General features: G+C 39.7%; 2 protein-coding genes across 2 annotated transcripts; one reads left to right on the top strand and one right to left on the bottom strand.

The window, feature by feature from the left end:
- The first annotated feature begins 726 nt into the window (after positions 1-726).
- Positions 727-9,444, top strand: cyth4a (cytohesin 4a). Its single transcript, XM_026360131.1, has 13 exons — positions 727-825; positions 1,555-1,628; positions 1,900-1,964; positions 3,407-3,473; positions 4,578-4,696; positions 4,792-4,872; positions 5,013-5,125; positions 5,480-5,628; positions 6,638-6,749; positions 6,868-6,944; positions 7,035-7,106; positions 7,313-7,461; positions 8,001-9,444. Exons 1-13 carry the CDS (start codon positions 786-788, stop codon positions 8,074-8,076), a joined length of 1,194 nt encoding a protein of 397 aa, XP_026215916.1. The 5' UTR covers positions 727-785; the 3' UTR covers positions 8,077-9,444.
- Positions 9,445-10,266: 822 nt separating this feature from the next.
- Positions 10,267-20,333, bottom strand: fam83fa (family with sequence similarity 83 member Fa). Its single transcript, XM_026362480.1, has 5 exons — positions 19,783-20,333; positions 16,703-16,870; positions 15,439-15,560; positions 12,803-13,596; positions 10,267-12,204 (listed from the first exon to the last, which is right to left on the bottom strand). Exons 1-5 carry the CDS (start codon positions 20,254-20,256, stop codon positions 12,155-12,157), a joined length of 1,608 nt encoding a protein of 535 aa, XP_026218265.1. The 5' UTR covers positions 20,257-20,333; the 3' UTR covers positions 10,267-12,154.
- Positions 20,334-22,564: the final 2,231 nt, after the last annotated feature.

Here is a 22,564-nt window from a genome sequence, read left to right as displayed (position 1 = left end):
TAAGCTATTTCTGACTTCATTAATAATGTGGCAGACTTGACCTACACTGTACACCTGTACAACCTGATCCAATCCAATACAGCAGCTCTGCCATGAATCCTACTTTTATATGGTGATATGTCTCACTTTTAAACCGAAACTACCAGAAAGGTGATAATTCTACTACACATTTAATATTGAGGTCGTAGTGGGCGGTGGAGTCGTTAAGAGGTGGTTAAGAGGTCTTTCTAAACACTATAATTTATTACCCTGACTGTCTATTACTACTGTACACTGCTATGTCATTGTCTTTTGGGACTTCACACTTCTTCATGGTGGTTAACAAATTCATTTAAATGGTCGCTTCACTCAAACAACCAGCAAATGCTGTGAATAAAATAAAATGAGTAGTTTAGTTAATTAATTCTTAAATTTTATTTAAATTTTACACGTTTAAGGTGCCAGCAAGCTCAAGCCCAGTACCGTGCCAGTGTCTTAATTGTTTCTTCATGTTGTTTTATTTCTAAGGCACTTTGTGAAGCTACCATGGCACAAATAGTAGTTGTGTATAAAGTAGGTGTGTTTGCAACAATGGCTATAATGTGGTATAATGCAGTAGAAGCAGTATTGCATAGTTGTAAGACATGAATGAGATACCTGCATGTCAGCATCTGTGTACGCACGTCATCAGAAAAGTAAGAAAAACTTTTGAGTCTCTCCAGCGTCAGAGCGGCAGCGCCGGCCCTTTTTTCACTCTGACACTTATTTCCTGTACAGCCGTTCAGTCGCTCTGCACCATCTACAACATGGCAATAAGCAGACGAGACAGTTTCCTCTGGGGAAAAGGTATGCTTTTACTTACTTTTAATCATTAGTTTACAATATGGTGGAAGGTCGCTGGTGAAACTCAAGATGATTCTTGGTCTTACCATTTCTGTGGTTTACAATACAGACCAGACTTAAAATGCTGCTAATTGATTGGTTGTTATTATTTCACTGTGTTTTTAACAAACCATTAATAGCCACAGTACATTTACTGCACATGCAGTGCATATATGCGCATACTACAAACCTATATATAAATGAATTCATTACAAATAGTATAAAAACTGAAGACAATAATGGACCTAGGTGCAAAATTTCAGATTTCAGATGTGAACTAACATAATACCTTCCCAAATAAAGACCTATAGGTCTTTATTTACCTGCAACACATAATTTACAGCACTGTTATTGTCATTTATTGTTGTAGTTGGTAGTTTGTATCATTTGAGACCTCTGTTACTCAATCATTTGTTTATACATTTATACTGTAAATCATCTTTCTTTCCCACACAAACTATGAGGTATTGTCATTAAGTAGTTATAATTTTCCTAAATTCTTCACACGTTGATTCAAAAGAGGAAGAGAAGCATCTATTTTCAGCCTGTTGAACACTTCTTTGACCACTGAAGGGTAAACTTGTGATGCACGCTGTGGTGTAGGTGTGAAGGAGCAAGGACCGTAGCACTGCATTCCTGCTCAGAGATAATGTCACCAACTGTCTTACTGTTGATATTTTTTTGTTGTCCCAGTTCCACTGAACTTCTCCCTAGCAGAGATGAGGCAGGGTGAAACCATCAAGACTGAGCTGCTGGATGATATTCAGGTACTGGTGAATATATTTCTCCAAGGTCTTACATTAATTGACTGATTATTCTGACAACCTCGGAGCTGTTCTCAGCACACAAAGGTGTTGCATTCACTAACTTTCAATTGACATGTAAAGAATTCGAAGGTTACTTCACAACAGTGGAGGGACAAATCTGCCATGAGTCATGTACTGCAGCACTGAGTCTGTGAGGTGGTGTGTATGATGTAATAACAAACCTTGATCCCGAGCTAACGTCACCGCTCTCGTTCTCTGCTCCCTCACACAGAAACTGAGACTGGAGATAAATCACAACGTGCCAGAATTCCTCAGCCCTGAACTGAAGGAGCAGAAGTGAGTATGAGCATATTTTGGGGGCAGCTCTTGTGTGAGTCAGCACGGCCTCTTCCTCTTATTTAGGTGACTGATGCAGTTTAGACTCCCACGGCACGCATAACGCTCAGTTTGACAAAGTCATTCAATCAGCTTTGTTGCAATTTCGGAGCCAACTAGTTTCCATTACATGCTGTTTAAAACACACGTGAACCTTAAACCTTTCACTTTTTCTGTAGTGGTATGTGAACCTGATCAATTCGACCATCTCTTATCTGATACTTTAAACTTACAGTAACTACAGCATTCATACTGTGTACCACTTACCCAGCTACTGTAGGTATTAATACATTGGGCTACATTGGTCGCATATTATGTATTAATTTAAAAACAAGTCTTCTACTTTTAACCATTGCTAAATGCTTGCCTATTTTTTTAATAGTGCTACTGCAGTATTTAAACCATTCAATTGGTTAGAATGTACTATTTATTTGTCCAATAGCTAGCCATTTCAACTACATGTTTTCTTTTTAGCTGCTCATCCGCTTCTCACTACTTCTCCATTTAGGTGTTACAGCTGATTTGACATATAGATACTTTCTAAGTAAAAGCATAAATACCCTGCTGAGGTATGAGTACCGTCTGGTTGGTAATGAGTAGGCTAGTGTCCATCCAGCTGTTTTTTTTTTCTGCATGTTTTGTGAGTGTAACAAAACCAACAATGTTACTGAGCATGGTGACAGATCCATGAGCTGGGGAGAAATAACCTTGTGACATATTAGGAATGCGAGTGTCATGTCTATCTACATATATGGACTTCCTGTTGTTTTAGTTGCTGCACGGAGTGCGATAAACAAAGGCTGTGATGGTAATACACAGAATTTATTTACTGGCATGACAACCACAATTTCTCAGTAATGCGCTGCGCAAACCCCCAAAACACCCACCACTTTATCAATCTGCACCCTTGCTAATCAGGAAGAAAATGGCCTGATGAGTTCATTTTAATAATTGATTGATGAAAAAACTTGAATTGATGACCATTTAGTTGATAGTTGTTAATCATCATATAGTCTTTGTTGTGTCCTGGTCTACATGTGAGATTTTGCAGATTTTTGTTGCTGCTTAGCATTGAAAATGAATGTTTTGGGTTTTAAACTCTTGGTCATTGAGAGCATTTAGTAGCTTATATAGGTTTAGATTATGTTTTTCTTTATTTCATGTTATGCATGTATACATACCAAGCATATACATAACTTAAACCCTGTAATATTAGTCTGTAGATTTTGTTCTTATCTAAGAATTAAGAAATTGATGAATTTCAGAATCTTGAAAAACTGTGTAAAGGGGTTTTAAGAAATTTCCCTCCGAAGAATGCTGTGTGAATGAAGTAGTCTGCATGTGAATGAGGCCCATGTATCTAATAATCTGTTTCTGAAAATGATGATTTTTGTTTATTACAGTAAAAATGTTGTGAGAAACAGAAAATTCCTGCATGGGAAAAAGAAATTCAACATGGATCCCAAAAAGGTGACTTTAAGTTGTGTCATTGTGTGTGTGTCTATATATATATATATATATATATATTTACACCTGTGTACCTGAACATAATACATCTGTTTAAAATCACAGGAAAGTACTGTGTACTGAGATATAGTATGTGCATAGCAGTAGATACCTCTCAGTGTGTAACATCATCTTTCATTCATGCACACTACTTGGCATTGAATACAGCAGTTTGGAAACAATGTGATTCTGATCCTTCTGAGTCACAGCAGACTTTCACTCACTTCAGCTCCTCTGGATCTGAATGTCAGAGGCAAGATGGCTGCAAAGATAACTCCACACAGCTAGTTATTTGTTGAGGGGACCGCATTATGTCTATAGGGGGGGCCTAACAAGATAATACACACAGAATAGTACAATACAATACTTTAATAATGATACAATAGAAATACAAACTTGTATGTGTGTGTGTGACATGCTGAAGTGCAAAGAACGCACACGCACAGATGCAGAGGATGAGCAATAGCGAGAAAACCACATCCTGTTCCCTGAAGTGGGGCAGAGGCGCCACTTCACCACTGTGACCTCTGTCTTTTCAATCTTTCTTTTCTGCATGCCTGGCCAAAGCCGGGTCCCTCGGCCTGTGGCCTCTCCACGCTCAGGCCTGAGGACGTGGACGAGTGGGTGGATGAGAAGCTTTAAGACTTCTTGGGGTTAAGGGCGTCTTTAAGTGGAATTGATTTGAAGAACCATTTAGCAAGAGTATGCACTCAGAAAAGAGAGTGATAACAGCATGCGATATTCACTTTTCTCATCGCAACTGTGACTCAGAAGGAGAAAAGGAAAACTTTCTGTACATATATAACTGGATAAGTGCTAACAGCTTTGATAAGAATTTTTTGGCAACATTTAGCATGAAAGCTTACTGTGGCTCTTATTTCCTGCCCAAAGCACATACATGTGAAACCCTAAAACTTCAAAGACTCTGCCACGTGTATACAATGGGTTTCTTGCTCTTTCACTCTGAACAACCAGTTTGTGTGTGTGAACATGGACGTTTCTGATTTGCACTCTCCTGGTTTCCAAACAACAATCCCACAACTCTAACCCCTCATTCTCCCTGTGCAGGGCGTACAGTACCTGGTTGAAAACAACCTGCTTGAATGGCGAGCAGCGTCGGTGGCCGAGTTTCTTTATAAAGAGGAAGGACTGAACAAGACGGCCATCGGCAGCTTCTTGGGAGAGAGGTACAGCTCTCAGGACACTGAGTTGGCTTGTACAAATGTGTATGTGACAATCACAAGCTTTTTCATCACCTCTTGGTTTCTTAATATTCACACAGGGAGGAAATGCATCTGGATATACTGAAAGCATTTGTGGCCCTGCATGAATTCTCTGATCTGAATCTGGTGCAGGCGCTGAGGTTGGTGTAAAAAAAAAAAAAGTGTGAATGTGTGCATGAACTGCTGCAGCAGTTTTACCTTTAGCTTTGCTTTTCTGATGATGTAGAAATTTGTTCTCCTCAGCACGTGCTTTTGTTCTTTCACACCTGCCATCTTGCAGGCAGTTCCTGTGGAGCTTTCGTCTCCCGGGGGAAGCGCAGAAGATTGACAGGATGATGGAGGCGTTTGCAACTCGTTACTGCGACTGTAATCCGGGGGTCTTCCAGTCCACAGGTACAAGCACAAACAGCCTTCGACTCACCTGATTCGTTTTCATGGTCTGTCATGTGGACTCTTCAATTTACATTTAAACTTTTGAAATAAAAATGACAAGAACTTCTAAAGGAGTGGTTATCCTCAGGTAAAATGAATCTATTTTCCACTCCTTACCTTTTATGTTCACAGTAACATGTTTCATTTAGTGAACAGAGCTGACAGTTCAATATAAGTGATTTTGTTCAGGCAACTCTCACAGAAACCTATTATTTTTAATGGGTGCAATTTATAGAGCTGAGGCAGTGATAATAATGCACAGCTGAGGAAAGCTCACTGTGGTCTTTGTGTATTTTCTATGTGTATGTGTAACAGACACCTGCTACATCCTGTCTTTTGCCATCATCATGCTCAACACGAGTCTCCACAACCCAAACGTGAAAGACAAACCCAGTCTGCAGCGATTTGTTTCCATGAACAGAGGAATCAACAATGGGGAAGACCTGCCCACTGAGCTGCTTACGGTCAGCTGCTAAAATCAAAACTAGTGTTTTACTAATGTCCAGTGAGAATGTGCTGAAAAACTCAATAACTCTGCTGATCAATAAACTACATTAAATATAGCCTAATCACTCATGCATTGTGCTTTAGCAGAAGTTTGAGGTTGAGATTTAATTAATTTATTGCCTAATAAAAACATACTAAAACTAAAAGACTATAACCAAACTAGCAGCTCAGGCGCAGCATGACTTACGGCTGATATCTACAGGCTTACGTTGTCCCAGTAACAGTGGTAATGTGCTGATGTTTAACATGCTTACTGTCTTTGTTTAGTACAGTCTGTTGCATGTTACATTTAATAACACATTGTACAGATGAGGCTGACAACAGTGTTATTATTTATGCAGTTATATAGTCGCGACCATAATATTGTCAAAATTTGACCTGATGTTGGTGCTATTGTCAGTGTTCCTTGGCGTATCCTCTGGGGAGCATGATATCTACAAATTTCATACCAATAGCTGAGCTGAGGTTTATCAGTCTGGACCAAAGTGGTGAGCTATAAGCTCTATTTCGAGTTCCTTACCCTGAGGCAGCATGATACTGTAATATAAAAATTCAATTTTTAATAGTAGATGAAGAAAAGTCTTTAAATTTCATGCTGAAAACACAGGAACAGGTCTTTTTTGTATCTTAAGATGACAGTAGGGTTAAAACATCAAAAAATTATGAAAACCTTGAGTTACGGGGGGAATTTCTTGTATTTCAGCCTCAACTTGAAAACATTTTTTTTTTAATCAGTTCTTTTATTATCTCCAAACTCCTGGACTTTCATATTCACTCAAACAGAAATCATTCATCACAATGAGTCATTTTGACTTTTTGCTAACTCTTGTAGTTCTGTTTTTGCTCAACAAGGTGACTTCTTCTGTTTCTGTCTAAATCAATTGTTAAGATAATCTTACATTTAACAGCTAATATAGTCTACATTTAAAATTCAAACCCACATTATTTTCTTTCTTACATTTTCAGAAACTGTATACCAGCATCCGCAGCGAGCCATTCAAAATCCCAGAGGATGATGGGAATGACCTGACACTGACATTTTTTAATCCAGACAGAGAAGGCTGGCTGCTTAAAAGGGGTGAGATGATGCTGTTTAAACCAACACAGAAAAATCAGAGATGATTTTAGCATTTTAGAGCTGATAACAGAATATTCGTCTACATTTTTTCCTCAAGCTTATGCTTTCTTTGTTAAAGGTGGTCAGATTAAAACCTGGAAGAGGAGGTGGTTTATTTTGACAGACAGCTGCCTGTACTACTTTGAATACACAACAGTAAGTATGCTACAAGAAATATGGAAATTCAAACATTGTTTAGTTAGTTGAAAGGTTAACTGTGCCATATATATTTATCTCTTCCCTCAGGATAAAGATCCAATTGGGATTATTCCCCTGGAGAACCTGTGTGTGAGGAAACTCGAAGATGCGAGCAAATCGGTACACTTTCATTTACTTTTGTTCTCACAGTGTATTAGGGAGGTTTTTCACACACTGGCACCAAACTTAATGAATCATACAGCAGCTGCTAAACGAATTTTTATCACAAGTGTTCGCAACAGTGAGTCACAAGGCTAACAGAAGAGTATTAAAATAAACAGAAAGCATATGGACACGCTGATGGTGCTCTCTGTCTGTTTGAACAGAATTGTCTGGAGTTATATAACCCCAAAGGACAAAAAATCAAGGCCTGCAAGACAGAGAACAAAGGCAGAGTGGTGCAGGGTAAACACCAGTCCTATAAGCTCAGCGCGGCCAGTGCAGAAGAACGGGACAACTGGATTGATGCGATCAGGTGAGAGCTCTGCAGAACACATGGGAGGACACGTGCCTCAGTGAGACAGTGTTCATCGAGGCTCGAGCGGGAATCAAAAAGAGTTCAAATAAGACGACGATGAACAGGAGAGATAAAAATCTTCTCCAAACCTTCATATTTATCATGGCTAATCTAAAAATGCTGTTTAATCATACTGAGGGTTACGTGCAAAACCATTTCTCAGCTGGGGCCAATAATTTCCTTGAGTCTCTAGTTGCTAGTTTCCTGGCAACAGCTCAGGGCCAAGAAGTAGTCCAACAACAAAAAAGTAGTTTTACACTTCACTGTTTGTTTAGATTACACAGTCCTGATATAACCTGCTAATTAATGAGTATGAATGAAAGGTGGGTGGATCCTGTTACCTCTAGGCAGAGTCAGGTTTGGGGCTTCCATATTTTTCCATTTTTATGCTAGTTGTATTTCCTGTACTCTCTATTTCTTCTATTCTATATGTGTTTTGTTAATAATACTAGCTTGTAGTAAACTACAACTACTTCTAAACTAATCTTCTTTTTCAGGGCGAGCATCACCAAGGACCCTTTCTATGACTTGGTAACTCTACGTAAAAGGAAAGTCATCAGCAACTCTTCTTGATGAGACTAAAAGACCAAAAATCAATAGAAACAACATCTGCATTTGAACCCTGGACACATTTTTAGGAATATATTATTCTGTGACTTTTAAAACCAAAACTGAATCACTCAGTGTTCTCCACGTACAAATGGGAAGTGATAAAGTGTTCAAGTGCAAGTTCAGCTACTTGCAACTTACTTGCACTTAACCAGTGTTAAGTGTTCACATTATTTCTGCAAACTGCATGCACTAACGCTCTTAATTCAGGGGCTGGTAACTACTTCTGACACATCTGCTGCAGAGGCAGAACTAGAGGCGTGGCCAGCCCCCACCTGCCAGAGTCAGGAAGTGATAGCCCACCCTTTTATTATCATGATGACTGAATGGGTCTACTGGATCTGCGACGTGCAAATACATGGGGATCTATGTACAAAGTTGATTAACATTTCTTTTTGGCAAGTCAATTTACCCAAAGAGAAACAAACAGGATCCATTTATCCATTTATTTGCAAATGGGTGTGGTTGTAGGAGGGGCTTATTACCTGGGCCCAGGAAGCCATTTTCTTGTAATACATCCATGGCTGTAGGCCCATTGGAGTTAGAAAAAGGCCAGAATATTTAAAGTTCAGGAGTTTGGAAACCTGATAGTGTGCTGTTCACACACTTCAGGCTGGGGGTAGACTTGCTGTTAACTACACAGTTGCATACACAATATGGCACCCATGTGTAGCCTGTGTTCAATTGGTGTGTTGAATGTGTTTGTTTAAATTAATGCTACGCAAGATGCAATGACACATGTAACTAGTGGGACAGTATCAAGTGGCAAAAAAATATAATGATCACTTCCAACTACCCACAACTACATGGTTTGTGTTTATGTTGTGCAGGAAGAAATTCTGTTAATTAGACTTAATTAGGCCCCAGTCTGCCCCCTCATGGCTGAACTTTTAAATCTTCAGACATACACAGAGTACTTTAATGTAAACAATGTTGCACGTGATGCTGTTGTTACACATGTTGACAAACAGCAGGTATACCCCCAGCTTTAGCCTGCAGGCCTCTAAAAACGAAAGGTCCTATCATGCTGACCGGAGCAGTAGGAGAATAATATAAGTATGTAGCACTTTTTTGAGACTTAGTTAGAAAATGTACATTTCTTTTAAAAAAAACATGAATGTAAAGTGTTTTGTTGTTACTGTTACTGTTGTAAATATGAATAGAAATAGAAAAAAAATCCCAAAAGCTTAAACTATGTAAATTAACTTATCAATAAACACACCTTGTACACTATATTTTATTTAGCTATATTTGTTTTGTTTATTAATTCCTTTATGTAATTTAATGACTTTATAATGATGACTGAGTCAAACTATTTCTTGTATAATAAAGCATTTAATACCTTTTAAATACTGCTTGTGTGACTGTTTCTCCAGCAGATGGTGCTACATTATCACTACATGTCACTTTTTTCATCCAGAGCTCATGTTCAAACTGAAACTTATGTTTTTTTGTTTTGGTTTTTTTTTCACACATTTGAATCACATCATTACAAAAAAGAAAATACTAGCAAATTACTGAGAAATTCTGTGTTATCTTATTACTTTCAGCATTCATGTTATCACATTAAGTGGGTATGTGACGCATGAAGCCTTTTCCTGTGCAGTTCCTGTCTTGTGAGCGTGTGTGATGCTCTGATATAGAGTTGTGGTTTCCTGGGAGCAGGTATACAACAAAAAAGCATGCAAATAAAACAAGCACATCTACTTTTTACTAAAATAAACCTGTGAATGATAAACCTCTTATTCCTTCTTTATGTAAGCATTTTAGAACAGCCCACTGTTTTGTTGACATTGCCTTTACTTCCTTTTTTGTTGTTTGCATAAAAATATTAATAGTTACAATACTAACATTTATTTTATTCTGACTTTACAAAAGCCCAATTGTGAAGAACATATTTTATTTAGTAACTTCCTGTTTTCTTAAACTACTTGATGAAGATGAGCAATTGCAGAAATTACATTTTATTTCTGTTGTTACTGCAATTAAATTAATATTTTAGTTTAGTTTAATGCAGGTCAAACATAACAAACATAAACATATATAATTTTTTTCAACTGATATAATTCACAGACAAACATGCAACAAGTAACAGAGTGTTGTGACTTCTGTCAGAGGCCAAACTCTGTGTTAGACATGACAGGATCAGTTAGAGGATATTCATGAACACAAAGTCTGATTATATTTACCTTCATTCTAGCAATGACTAAAAACATCAAGAACCTCAGCTTACTACTGATGAAACTTAAAACAAATGACTTGAATTTCTTTCTACATATATCACATAGTTACGATATGTTATACAAGACTAAAAAACCTACACTGGTTCATAGGCGTGAATGGCCAGGTATGTAAACATATACCTTGTTTATTTGTTTTATACAATGTTTAAATGTGTATTTGTTTAATGCAAAATTAATAAGGATAAAAGAAATACACTGATGTAGTCTTCAGATATTCAGATTCTTATCTTATCCGACAGCATTTTAACTTTACGACACTGTTTGGGAGGTGCACTGTCTCAAAAAACGTTCTGTCAACAGCAAGCACGGATACAGAGCTGATGAAAATCCATTCTGTTAAACTACATGTATATTTTAACAAATGTGTAAAAAATGAGGCTCATGCTTCATAGGCAGATTATTTCATTCACTGTAGACTCGAAGTTTCAATTAAGAGTTTATATACTTTGAAACATGTTTATATTGATGCAACCCATGACTTTCTATATTTTGATTTCTACTTGCACTTCTCATTTTGAGTTACTTTATTTGTTGTTTTGTGCATTTTAATACACTACATTTATTTGACAGTTGGTCTTATTTAACCGATCCAGCTTATATATCCTTATAATGAGACAAAATAGGTACATAGATACAAAATACAAAACATTTTTATAGTATTAAAGTATTAAACCAGTAACCACCTGTAATATGTATAATGACACGAATCGGACGGGAGAGGATGCTGCTTTATATTATCATATTACATTACAAGTGTGACCAGCCCCTTATTGGCCCTTCTCAGTCCTAAAAACGAAATAAATTTAGAGACCTTTCGAGAACTGCAGACCTTGTTAATTACAACATAAATAATCCAACCTCTGTGGACCAGTAACTTTGCAAAAATACCGTAAGTGAACCTCTATCATAAAATTAAGGAGCTCACTGAACCCTCTGCTACAATATTTGGCTCTAAAAAGTATGTGCACACTGCTAAATATCTGTTGACACCGAATTTAACTTGACATTTAATCACACAATCAATTTTCACAGCAGTTTTATGTCTTTTATTTGATTTCTTCTATAAAAATCGACCTGCATCTCTGCAGTGGTTGTCAAGGATTCACATTTTAATCTGTGCCAGTTGAAACTGGATAAAAACTAAATCCCAAAGTGCAAACATAAAAGTCCTCATACAGCCACAGTAACAACACACTCTGATAAAGCAAACTGTCAACACTCGGACTCTCATACATTATTCACAGTCTGTACAATGTACTCTGATGAACACTTATTCTGTTGTCAAGGCTCCTCTGTAATGCGATGCTCAGGGACGACAGCACAACTGATCACTTTTCCTGTCTCTATTGCACCACGGGCATGACATAATTCAGCCATACCACCTGGGTCACACTACTCTACAGTGTTTACTTTCATAGAGTATAAGAGTAAAATATAAAAAACAACACTTTAACATTAGAATAATTTAATAACAAAAAAACATAAAACATGTAACAAAATGATGGCAATTTAATCTGCCTCCATTTGCACTTTGGCTGAAATGTTATGAAATTTTCTGGAGGACTTGCTCCTCACATGATTAGTTAAACTACAACAAGTCTTTAGTGGTGAGTCCGGTACGGCACAGAAAAGGACTTTCACCCAGACTGGAGCGCTCTGACGACTGCCTGCTCGCATTTCCAGCAAAGCAGCTTCACCTGGTAACAGTAAGGTGATACCGTGATACTGTTCAACCGTCAGATCCTCCAGGTGCTTTTTACAACCCTAATGACAAACTGTCCTCCAGGTTTTCGATCATCTCACGACTGGATGCAATTCTTCTTTTGATGCCGGCGGCGGCTTTTATATCCTGGTGAAACAAAGAAAAGACATTAGCACATAACAGCACAGCAGTATATAAGCATAGTTAAGAAATTAACATCACAATTACGACAAGTGAAGTATCCTGATGTCAGATGTCATGTTGTAACCACTCATACATCGTCACTAACTTGTTAGCAAATATTTGCTTATTTCCACATCCAACAGAGGAACGTCATGGTTGTGTCCACGTGATAAAGTCCGATACTCACAGTTAGCTGTTTTTGAAATTTCTGCCTTTTTAGGTGCTGAATGCTCTATTATTATGTTTAATTAAATTGAATTTAATTTAATTTGTATTGCCTTTTTTACAATTGACATTGTCACAAAGCAGCTTTACACAACCAAAGTAACTATGGAAGATTACATGAACAGTGAATGTGTATGAATCATAATAATCAGATTGTCCCTGATGAGCAACTCTAGGGCAACGGTGGCCCAGTTTACCAGCTGGTCGCTTACTGAGTCTGTCTGCTGTTTAATGCTGGGTGGTGTACAGTGGACATTCTTTATTGAGTGGTTAAGTATCTAGATTTAAATAAGCAGGTAACACTGACATAATACTGTATTGATATTGGATTTCATACCGTCTTCGTCTCCGGTGTTGATCGTCTGCAGAGACATACTTCTCTGAATGTGTTTTGAGGGCCTCTTGGATTTGGATTTCAGTGTCCCCGGTCTCTCAGTGATCTCAAATGAGTCATCCAGCTCAGTTCCTGCCAAGCCATTTGTCTCTGATACTTTACAGGTGGGCGACATGCTCTGAGGAGTGATTGTGCCTTCCTCTATAGTGTCTGTGCTCTGATTGGCTCCTCTGCCTTTCAAGAAGTGCCTGAAGGAGCTGCGCTGTTTCTTTGCACCCGGCAGGTGGTTCTTCTTCAAGCCTCCCTTTCCATCCTCATCCTCCTCCTTCGTAGGTGAGCCAGGACTCTGTGGGGAGACTAGGTCCACCTTTTCCTTGCTGTTCCTGTGTGCATTAAGGAAACTGTTCTGAAGGCCATTCCTTTGGTTCAGTCCAACTAGCGAGTCACTTGGAGTTGAAAGGTCTTGTAGGGAACGTGTGAGGCCCATACTGTTCCCAAAAACCAGGGAGTACTTGGGATTGTGGTATTTATGTGCAGGTACCTTCAGGCCAATCTGTCTGGAGTCTCCGACCGATACTTGAAAGCGAGATGTAGAGACAGGCAGAGGTCTGACTGGCTCCACCTTTGGCATCCTGATAGGTGCAGCAGGAGGTTTGGTGATGTTGAACTCCTTGTAGAGGTCCACATGTTCCGAAACAGCGTACAGCTCCCTGAAGTCGTTGTCGAAGAAATCCACGGTTTGTCCTGACATCACTGTGATTGTGTTCCTGTCCATCCGAGACGAACTCCAGGTGAAGCTGCAGGACAAAAGAGGAAACAAACAGGTTATGAAGTAATTAATGAGCTTTAGAGGTGCTGGTAACTGGCTGTCTATGAAACTACAGCCCTGATAACTATGATACTATATCATTTGTGACTTAATGTACTCTTTTAACCATTTCATGCCACGGCAGCCTGTAGAATCTGTAAGAAACAGGTTTTCAAGATCTCACATAACTTTATGTAGACTCGCAGTGAAAATGAGAGCATTATACAAGTCAAAACACGGTTGTGATCATTACACCTGACCTGTATAAGTCATCCCAGGACGACTGTGCGTCACTTATGTTTTCATGAGGTGAACTGAAAGCTTCTCGATCACTATGATCGAGTAAGCTGGTCGATATTAGTCATTTACAGGTAAAACAGATGATGTGTGGGAACCTGTCACTTGTTTTGAGTCATCTGAGTTGAATGCAGCAGCAACATTTAAATTAGCTTACTTTTGCTTCTCACTGTCTTTTAATTATGGAAATATGGATCTAATAAATATAGTAGTCATATTAGTTTTTATTTTACAATGTGATGGTAAAAGTTATGAAAAGCTCCATCAATTTATTGGAAGTGTGAACAAATATATGTTGGTGTTTTGATTTGTGTGTCTGAGCTGGTTAATCATTTTAAATAAGCACTCAGGTTATGCACATAAAGCTTTTGCCTTCACATAATATTCTCAAGCAGGTTTTACACTGTCTCAATAAGTTGATCCACAATGATAGATTAATGTGCAACAGTATATGAATTAGATTGCACTTTAAAAAACACTCAACAGGTTCAAAAGTCTTGACGATCTATTGTTTTGTGGCCTGCTGCTTTCAGTTGTTTTTACATTTAAAGCCCGGCAGCTTTTTAACATTTAGATCTGAGGATGAAAGAGCAGCTGTCACTATCAGCTTAGGTCTAAAAAAAGTGAACCTGCAAAATGGAAATGGAAACGTTTTAGTGCAATCTAATCCAATAAAACAAGAAATACTTCTTTTATTCTTATCCTCTTACTTTTTATGAAGATTGTTCTTTGTTTATTGACACTAAATTCTTTAACTCATTATTGCTTGTTTCAGCTTGAAGAGCTGCATATTAATAGGAGTCAATTATCAGCATGAGATTTACATTTAGTAATTTTGACACTTTCATCCAAAACAACTTACAAGTGAAGTACAAGATAAGCAAAATATCTAAGCCTTAAAGTAAAGTGCTCTACCAAGAAGTTTCCATTTCATGAGGTTTATGTGCAAGACTTTTTTTTTTTTAAGTGCAGATTTAAGTGCAGAAAAAGTTGCAGAAAAGTTCTGTTTTCAGTCAAGTTTCAAGTTTTTGACAAGAAAAGCTGTGTGTCATCAGCATAGCAATGATAGGAAAAGCCATGGACTGGATACTGAAATCCTAGGAAGAGGTCACCTAACATAAGAAACATATTCTGTTTATGGGCAAATTTTACCCGAGACACAAGAATAGTTCTGCAGGTCACATAGGTGCAGAACTATTAAAAATAATAATCACCTCCAAACTAACTTTATTCATATATGACAACATTATGATTCGATCCATTAACTTCCATTACCTATGGGCTGGTTGTTATATTTGAATAAATCTCTCACTTGGAGTTAGTGCACAATTGTTGCCTTTTTTTATTATAGATCAATTTAACACTGCTGTTAGAAATCAGCAAGCACAAAGAGGTAATTTAGCAGAGTCAGAAGTCATATTGAGGACAGAGAAAATAAATAAAGGAACTAGATTGACATTCATTTAGTTTCTATAACAGACAGATGTAACGTGGATGATAACTGAAGACAGCAAGCATCTTTTAACGAGCTCACCTGTAGGATCCAAACATGACTTTCTCTCCGTCCACCAGCATGTATTTGGAGCACAAGGAGCCGGGCAGCTTTCCAAAGGACAGGGCCAGCCCTGCACCTTTGACCATGCGCACACGGAGATTCTGTGGAGAAACACCCGCTTAATTACACATTTCCCCCGTCTTAGCATCACACAGGCAAGCCTGAGTCAACCGACTGAACCACAGCTGCCAAACCTCCCCTGCTAGTCAAACTGCACTGTCACACCTTACTACACAAAGTCAACGTTCTCAAGAAAAACAGGGTTAAACCCAAACCCTTCGCAGATGTTTACTTACAGGGAAGAAAGAAACCAGAAACTAAGAGAGATGTCAATTATGAATAATCACACTGGGAGGACGCTCCCCTCCGTCTTCAACGCCACTGTGGAAGCAAAGCGTTGAGTTACAGCCTCTTTGGATCTGTTCTCAGGATCTATGAATGTTCATTTGTGAGAAGTAAGAGTAACAGAACCCAGTACTCTGAAAAGGCCTTTCACAGTCTTATCAGCTGACACCACTATAGCCAGGTGCTCCAGTGTTCCAGTTAAACTAGAATGGAGCTACAAACTCTGCTTGCACCAGATAAGGTTGGGTATTGTGTCACTGTGCGGATAGGATGACAGTCTGGCTCAGTGAACTGCTGTTTGCTCCTAATATAACTCAGCACTTTCTGTCGTCCGTCAGGTTCTGCAAGTCACACAACAGCATTAAATGTTAATTCATAAAATGTAAGACGATAGTATTTCAGTGTTCCCCAACCGAAGTCTTTGTATTTATTGCTTATATTTCAAAGAAAATGAGGTTTCAGGATCATTGCTCAGTTTTATTTTAAGAGGGAAGTGAAACAGGGGGAGTGCATCATTTTTGTGTTTTCAACTCTTTAACAGAACCCTGGTGGTTATTACTCCCTTGAGTAAAAACTGTTTATAAATGACTTTGTTAATTTGTTTATTATTAATTTAGCATTAATTTCATTTCTAATGTTTTAGTAATGATCAGTAACAAGCTATTAATTCCAACTTTTGGGTTGCCAGATTATATATCCAGTATCCAGTGGCATTTCTAGCCTCTCTATTGTGTCAGAGAGATCCCTTCAATACACTTTGACCCCATTTCGAAACTGCGTATTAACATTTTCGATGGATTCAAACTTTACATGTCCATTTGCTGTTTGTATTAGTGAGCCTCCTCCCTCTGATAGCACTCTGTCATTCTTTCCAGTGTTTGCAGAGCTTACTCCTTACCCGCAGATGCACTGCAGTAATTTGCAGCCGAGTGCAAATATCCAGGAAGTGGGGCACTCCCCTGGCCTCCAGCACAGTGTATACAGCCACCCCGCGCCGTGCCGAGGCATCCAGCAGGTCCTGGACTATCTGCAGGTCTGTCAGGAGGTCCATGACTATGGCCACCACCTGGGGAACACACAGGGGGACATTACAAATGCAGCCAAACATAATTAACGTGGCACATCTACTCAACTATACCAAAAAACAACAAAAAAGACATTGACATATCTTCCAGAAAAGAGTAAAGGTTACATGATAAACACAAAGACTACAGCGACACCAAAGAATAAAGATAAGACTAATTGAAAAGCTAAGCTCTGTGAGGATTCAAGAGGCAGGTGCTTTAGGATTAGAAGCATTTATTGCACATGGGTAAAGATTACTGAGCTGAGTGCACATTACCCATGTCACGTCTCATTGTTTCTGTGTGTTTACCGTGCTTCTTTCTGCCTTTTTAAGCAGCCAATGTACCAAACACACCTGCTAATAAAAAAAACAAAAGCATGCACACTAGTAAAAATGTTCAGCACTCAGCACAGTGAGACAACAGGTTGTTACTGTTGAGATACAAAGTGTATGCACATCACTAACAGAGACAATAACAGTTGAGTCTTTTGAAGATCCTGTTTTTCCGGGCGATTAAATACAGTAGATTACTCAAGACAGTTTGGACACACTCCATTAACGGTTATGACTGACGTTCACCGCTAATGAATTCTGTTGTCTACGTTCTTGACTCTCACATAACAGCAAATTAAGAACTCGCCCCGTCACATGCCAAAGACACCGTGCAGAACAGGCATCAGCCCACAGTAAATGTTAACTGGATCATTTTTCATAAACAAGCACAGTGACTATTTGCAGTTCAGTATTTATAACAGTCACGCTGGGATTGTACATCCGTAAGCTCAATTCTGAGCAGGTGAGACTTTTTCCATTTCCTCATTGCAGCGCTCGTCTGCTTGTTTGAGCTTGATCTTATAGCTTTCCAACAAGCTTTCCCGGTCGACGGCTTTACGTGTAATGGCATCAATCACTGAAAGCAAACCACGCGTGTGTCTGAATGGAGTGTGTGTCAGCAAATTCTCAATTCAATGGTTATCAAACCGTTTTTTTTTTTAGAGAAACATCTGTCCTGGGAAAGAAGACAGCTACGTTTGGAGCCGCCATACTGGCAGCAATGGTGGTCATGACCTTAATGTTCACTTTTATTAATTACTGTACTGCAGTGAAATCTGTCAAACTGTTTCCTGATTCCTGTAAAACACATCTCTTAAAATGCCAGTATTCTTTTTTCAGGAGTGTGCGTTAAATCATCAATAAACACCCGCCTCCCCTTCACCATTGCTGGTTTTCAGATGTGAAGTGGATTTAAATGGCTTGTCAATGCAGATCTTTTCTGCTGCATTGCTCTTTCTCTCGAATGCCGAAACATGATCATTCTCATCCTGTCATGTAGAGATCCACCTGGCCCCTATTCTTAGCTCATAATCCACAGCTCATTTGAACATAAATGACACAGCGGGGCTCTGAGCTCTTGATTTGAGATAATGATCTCCTAGAGTGCAATTTTCTGCTTCCAGATTGTGAGTGTGTGTGTGTGTGTGTGTGTGCCTTTTTGAAGATACAAGAGCAACAGTTTGAACTTCAGGGTACTGAAATACAGAAGTGCTCTTCTCATTTACTTGGCAGGCTCCAGGAGTAGATGATTTATGTCACCTCAAGGCGAGGAATATCAGCATAAGAGCCGCTAATTAAGCTGCAAAGCTATTGTAAACTGCAAAAAAAATAGATTTAACTTATGTGTCCGAGCATGAACAGTAACTGCAGCGTGGCCAACAAACCTCCCGGTCTCACATTCGCCGTACGTCCGGGTAGGTGGTTCACACTGATCAGTGTGCAAACAGAGTTCAGTCAGTGGAGCAAGTGAGCGCCAATAAAGTTACATTTACTGGCCTCTAACATTGACTGTGAAATGTCAACAAGGCCAAATACACAACAGAGCAAATGTAATTAACCTACATTCATGTCGATTTTAACACATGTTGCCCGTGATGGCTGTTTTCTTTAGCTTGACTGTGTATAGCTGGGAGGTCGAGGCTTGTTCAACAAAGTACAAAAGCCTGTGCGGGAGACTCTCTGTCTTTTATCGCTCTGCTGCAAGTCCTGATGTGCAGCTGCTCGACCTCCTCCACCTGCTATCACATATGACTCAGCTTGTTAAAACCTGTATGTGACTCACCCGTTGGTGCCGATTTTATTATTGAACGCCGTAGGCTCGGTTAACCACTCTCTGGAAGATTCTGCTGATGCAAAATATGGTTCTCATGAGGATCTATAGACGGATATGTTCTATGTAGTCTATTATTGAATATAACAACATATTCAACATACTTTCTGTACTGTTTGTTTTTTGTTATTTGTTGTTTTGGATTCAACTGAACTTACTAAAACCTGTCAGGGGCTCGAACTGAACGACCTTCAGAATAACTGTAGTTTAAATCAATCAAACCTCTCACGAGTGAATGAGTAACTTTAGAGTTTTAAAGACTTTGTCATAAGTAGACGCCAGCAAATGTGCAGATGATTAATAAATGATCAAAACAGTTGCAGATTCATTTTCTGATCGACTGCCTATTCACTCAATTTCACTCAATTCCCTTTTTTGGTCTGATCTGTTTACAGTGTATAAATACATTTTATCCATAAAAGCGCATGTTTATTCTGCCTGTAGCAGATCAAAACTGAACGTCTTCTTTGGTTGGTTGCCTGAAACCTTTTAAAGTGTGAACCAGTTGATACTTGTTGGAGTTTTTCATCACAGAATCCTATTTAAGGTTTTTTATTTGTATTATTTCCATATTCCACTGAACTTTTATTCTAGTGGAGTGGAGCTGGCATGGCCAGAGTTACTTGTGCTGTACCCTCCACCAGCTTTCTCCTAACCTTTGGATAAATCTGAGCTGCAGCTTTGGTTGATTGACTGTCTTTGTGGGCACAGACATCCATCTACATAATGACTTCACAGCTGAAGTTACCTTGTGGGATTCCTGGATGAGTTTCCTCACCACCTCCTTGATGTGCGGACCGGGCTCTTTGGGTGGATGGGTGTACACGGACACCCGGGTCACCCCCTTGTAGAGACCGCTGCTGCCGGGCCACCCGATGTCCAGAGACGGGACCTCGGTGTCGGACATCTGGGGCCAGTAGGTGGAGTGGACCCCTGAGTCGGCGCTGGAGGACTCCTTGGACTTCTCATGCTCTCCGGACTCAGAGTCGCTGTCTGTGTCGTACTCGTGAAACGTTTTGCGGATGAATTTCACCTCCTTGGCCGAGAGGAAGTCCTTGATGTTGTCCTCTCGGAGCCGCAGCTTGTAGGCGCCGTCTCCGTTCCTCAGCAGCTGCTCCAGAGCCGCACGCTGCTCCTCGCTGTAGTAAAACTCCGGTCTGGACTCCGGGATCTTCTCGTTGACGTGCTCATCGTCCATGCACAGCAGCTGAGACTCCGCCATCGCACATAAAAGCTCCCGAGTCTCCGGTAGCTGCTGCGCTTTTGCGCACAGGTACGGCAGGTGCTCAGGTGTCTCTCAGGTAGAGGTAGGGGGCGGGGTTAACGCTTGTTTGGGGCTCAACATGGTAATTTAAATACAGTCCCATTATGAGACAACTTCCGTGTTAAAACTGTACAGTATTTGTGTTTGAAACGCAGCCTACAGTATTTTAAATGACCAGCAACCGTCAGTGTTGCAGAGATTATCCGGATCATTAAGTAAAAGTATTTGTACCACACTGTAAAAATATCCTGGTTTAGGTCGTTTATAATTTCTAAAATGTAACTAAACATATACTACTACTATACACAAGAGCTGATTCTTGCTGTATGATTTAATTACAAGTGGTTTCAGACATCATGTTTTAGATGTATAGTTGCCAACCAGTCCTTGCTTTATAAAAGCGTAAAGCTCAAATGTTCTTATCTCACCAAAAATGCACCTGAGGCAGAAAAAGAAAGACATGTAAAGCTTCCTGGTTTGGAAGGGAAGATCATTAAGGATCTTTTCATGCCTGTATAATGAAAACTATTTTGTTACGGTATCATCTTTACAGATATGGCTGTCCACATTTTGAAGTGAGACCAACACTGAACCCACAAATCAGCACCTTGAACGTCAACTCTGCTGCCACTGATGTGTCAGTGTGTGCATGAAGGAAAGGCACTTTGTGAAGCCTTCTGTAATAAATACACTACAGTACTGCATCTAATTGCCACCCATTTACCACCAATCGCTTGTAAATATACCAGACTCGGTATGTGGTTAATGACAGGTTTTACAGATAAATAGAAGTTATATAGATTAATTCATCACTAACCTGCTATTTCCCTGTTGCTTAACATGTGATTAAGTGAAACACAGCAACTCATTTTAAACTCAAATTTCAGGCGACTTGATCAAATCATCAGCTGAGTTTAAATGTCAGGATAATAAAAGCCACTTTAATAGGTACATGTCGGTGAAGATTCTCAGTCGTCCAGGTGAAGTTATCTGGAAGTTTAGTCATGGCAACTGGACTTCCTTTAGTTAGGTGAAACGTTTCGCTACTCATCCAAGTAGCTTCTTCAGTCTGAAGATAGTTGGTTAGAGGCCGCAAATTTATGCTCCAAGGCTGGTTTCACTCCACCCCTTGCCCTGAATAGGCTCGTTAGGTGAAACAAAGGATGGGGGGGATGTGAAGGATGTAATGATCACACCTCAGCCCACCCCCTCGTAACACCTAAATGGGTCGTTAAGTGTGTCCAACCTGGTGCAGGTGTGAACTGGTTCTGGCCTTTTTGGGGATAGATGAAAGGGCAGCATGATAAATAGAAGACAGGTTGTGTCTAAGTCCTCCACCTCTGTTGAGAGAGGGAGTGTTGATTTGCACATGCACGGCTTCCCTCACCCCTCTCTCAAACCACTTGTCCTCTTTGTCCAATATTTTAACGTCACAGTCCTCAAATGAGTGTCCTTTATCCTTAAGATGAAGGTACACCGCTGATTCAGGACCTGAGGTGTTACTCCTCCTGTGCTGTGCCATCCTCCTGTGTAGCGGCTGTTTGGTTTCTCCAATGTACAGTTCAGGGCATTCCTCACTGCATTGGACCGCATACACTATATTGCTCATCTTGTGTTTTGGAGTCCGATCTTTGGGATGTACAAGTTTCTGTCTGAGTGTGTTAGTGGGTTTGAAATAGACAGGGATGTTGTGTTTTCTGAAAATCCTCTTCAGCTTATCTGAAACCCCAGCCATGTAAGGTATGACCAGGTTTTTGCGTAGGACCTGAGACTCCGACTGTTCCCTTGTTCTTTTCCTGGAACAGGTTCCTGCTTTGTTAAAGGCCCACTTGGGATATCCACAAGTCCTGAGCGCTGTCTTCAGATGCCTGTCTTCTTTCTTTTGGGCTTCTATGGAGGTGGGGATGTTTTGCGCTCTGTGGTTCAAAGTCCTGATGACTCCTATTTTGTGTTGTAGTGGATGATGTGAGTCGAACAACAGGTACTGGTCCGTGTGGGTGGGTTTTCTGTAAACCTCTATTTCCAGTCTTCTGCCTGCCCCAATGATGACCGCGCAGTCCAGGAAGGCCAAACGGTTATCTTTGGTGTCCTCTCTAGTGAAACTGATGTTGGTGTCCACTGAGTTTATGTGGTCTGTGAAAGACTGTAACTCCTGGGTCTTGATCTTCACCCAGGTGTCATCCACATATCTGAACCAGTGGGTCGGTGTCGTCCCTGGGAAGGAGTTGAGAGCTTTCTTCTCCACCTCTTCCATGTATAGGTTTGC

Source organism: Anabas testudineus, chromosome 8, assembly GCF_900324465.2.
Source record: "Anabas testudineus chromosome 8, fAnaTes1.2, whole genome shotgun sequence".
Taxonomy (NCBI): Eukaryota; Metazoa; Chordata; class Actinopteri; order Anabantiformes; family Anabantidae; genus Anabas; species Anabas testudineus.
Note: the sequence above shows the minus strand (reverse complement) of the source record. Positions and strands in the feature narration are given on the sequence as shown.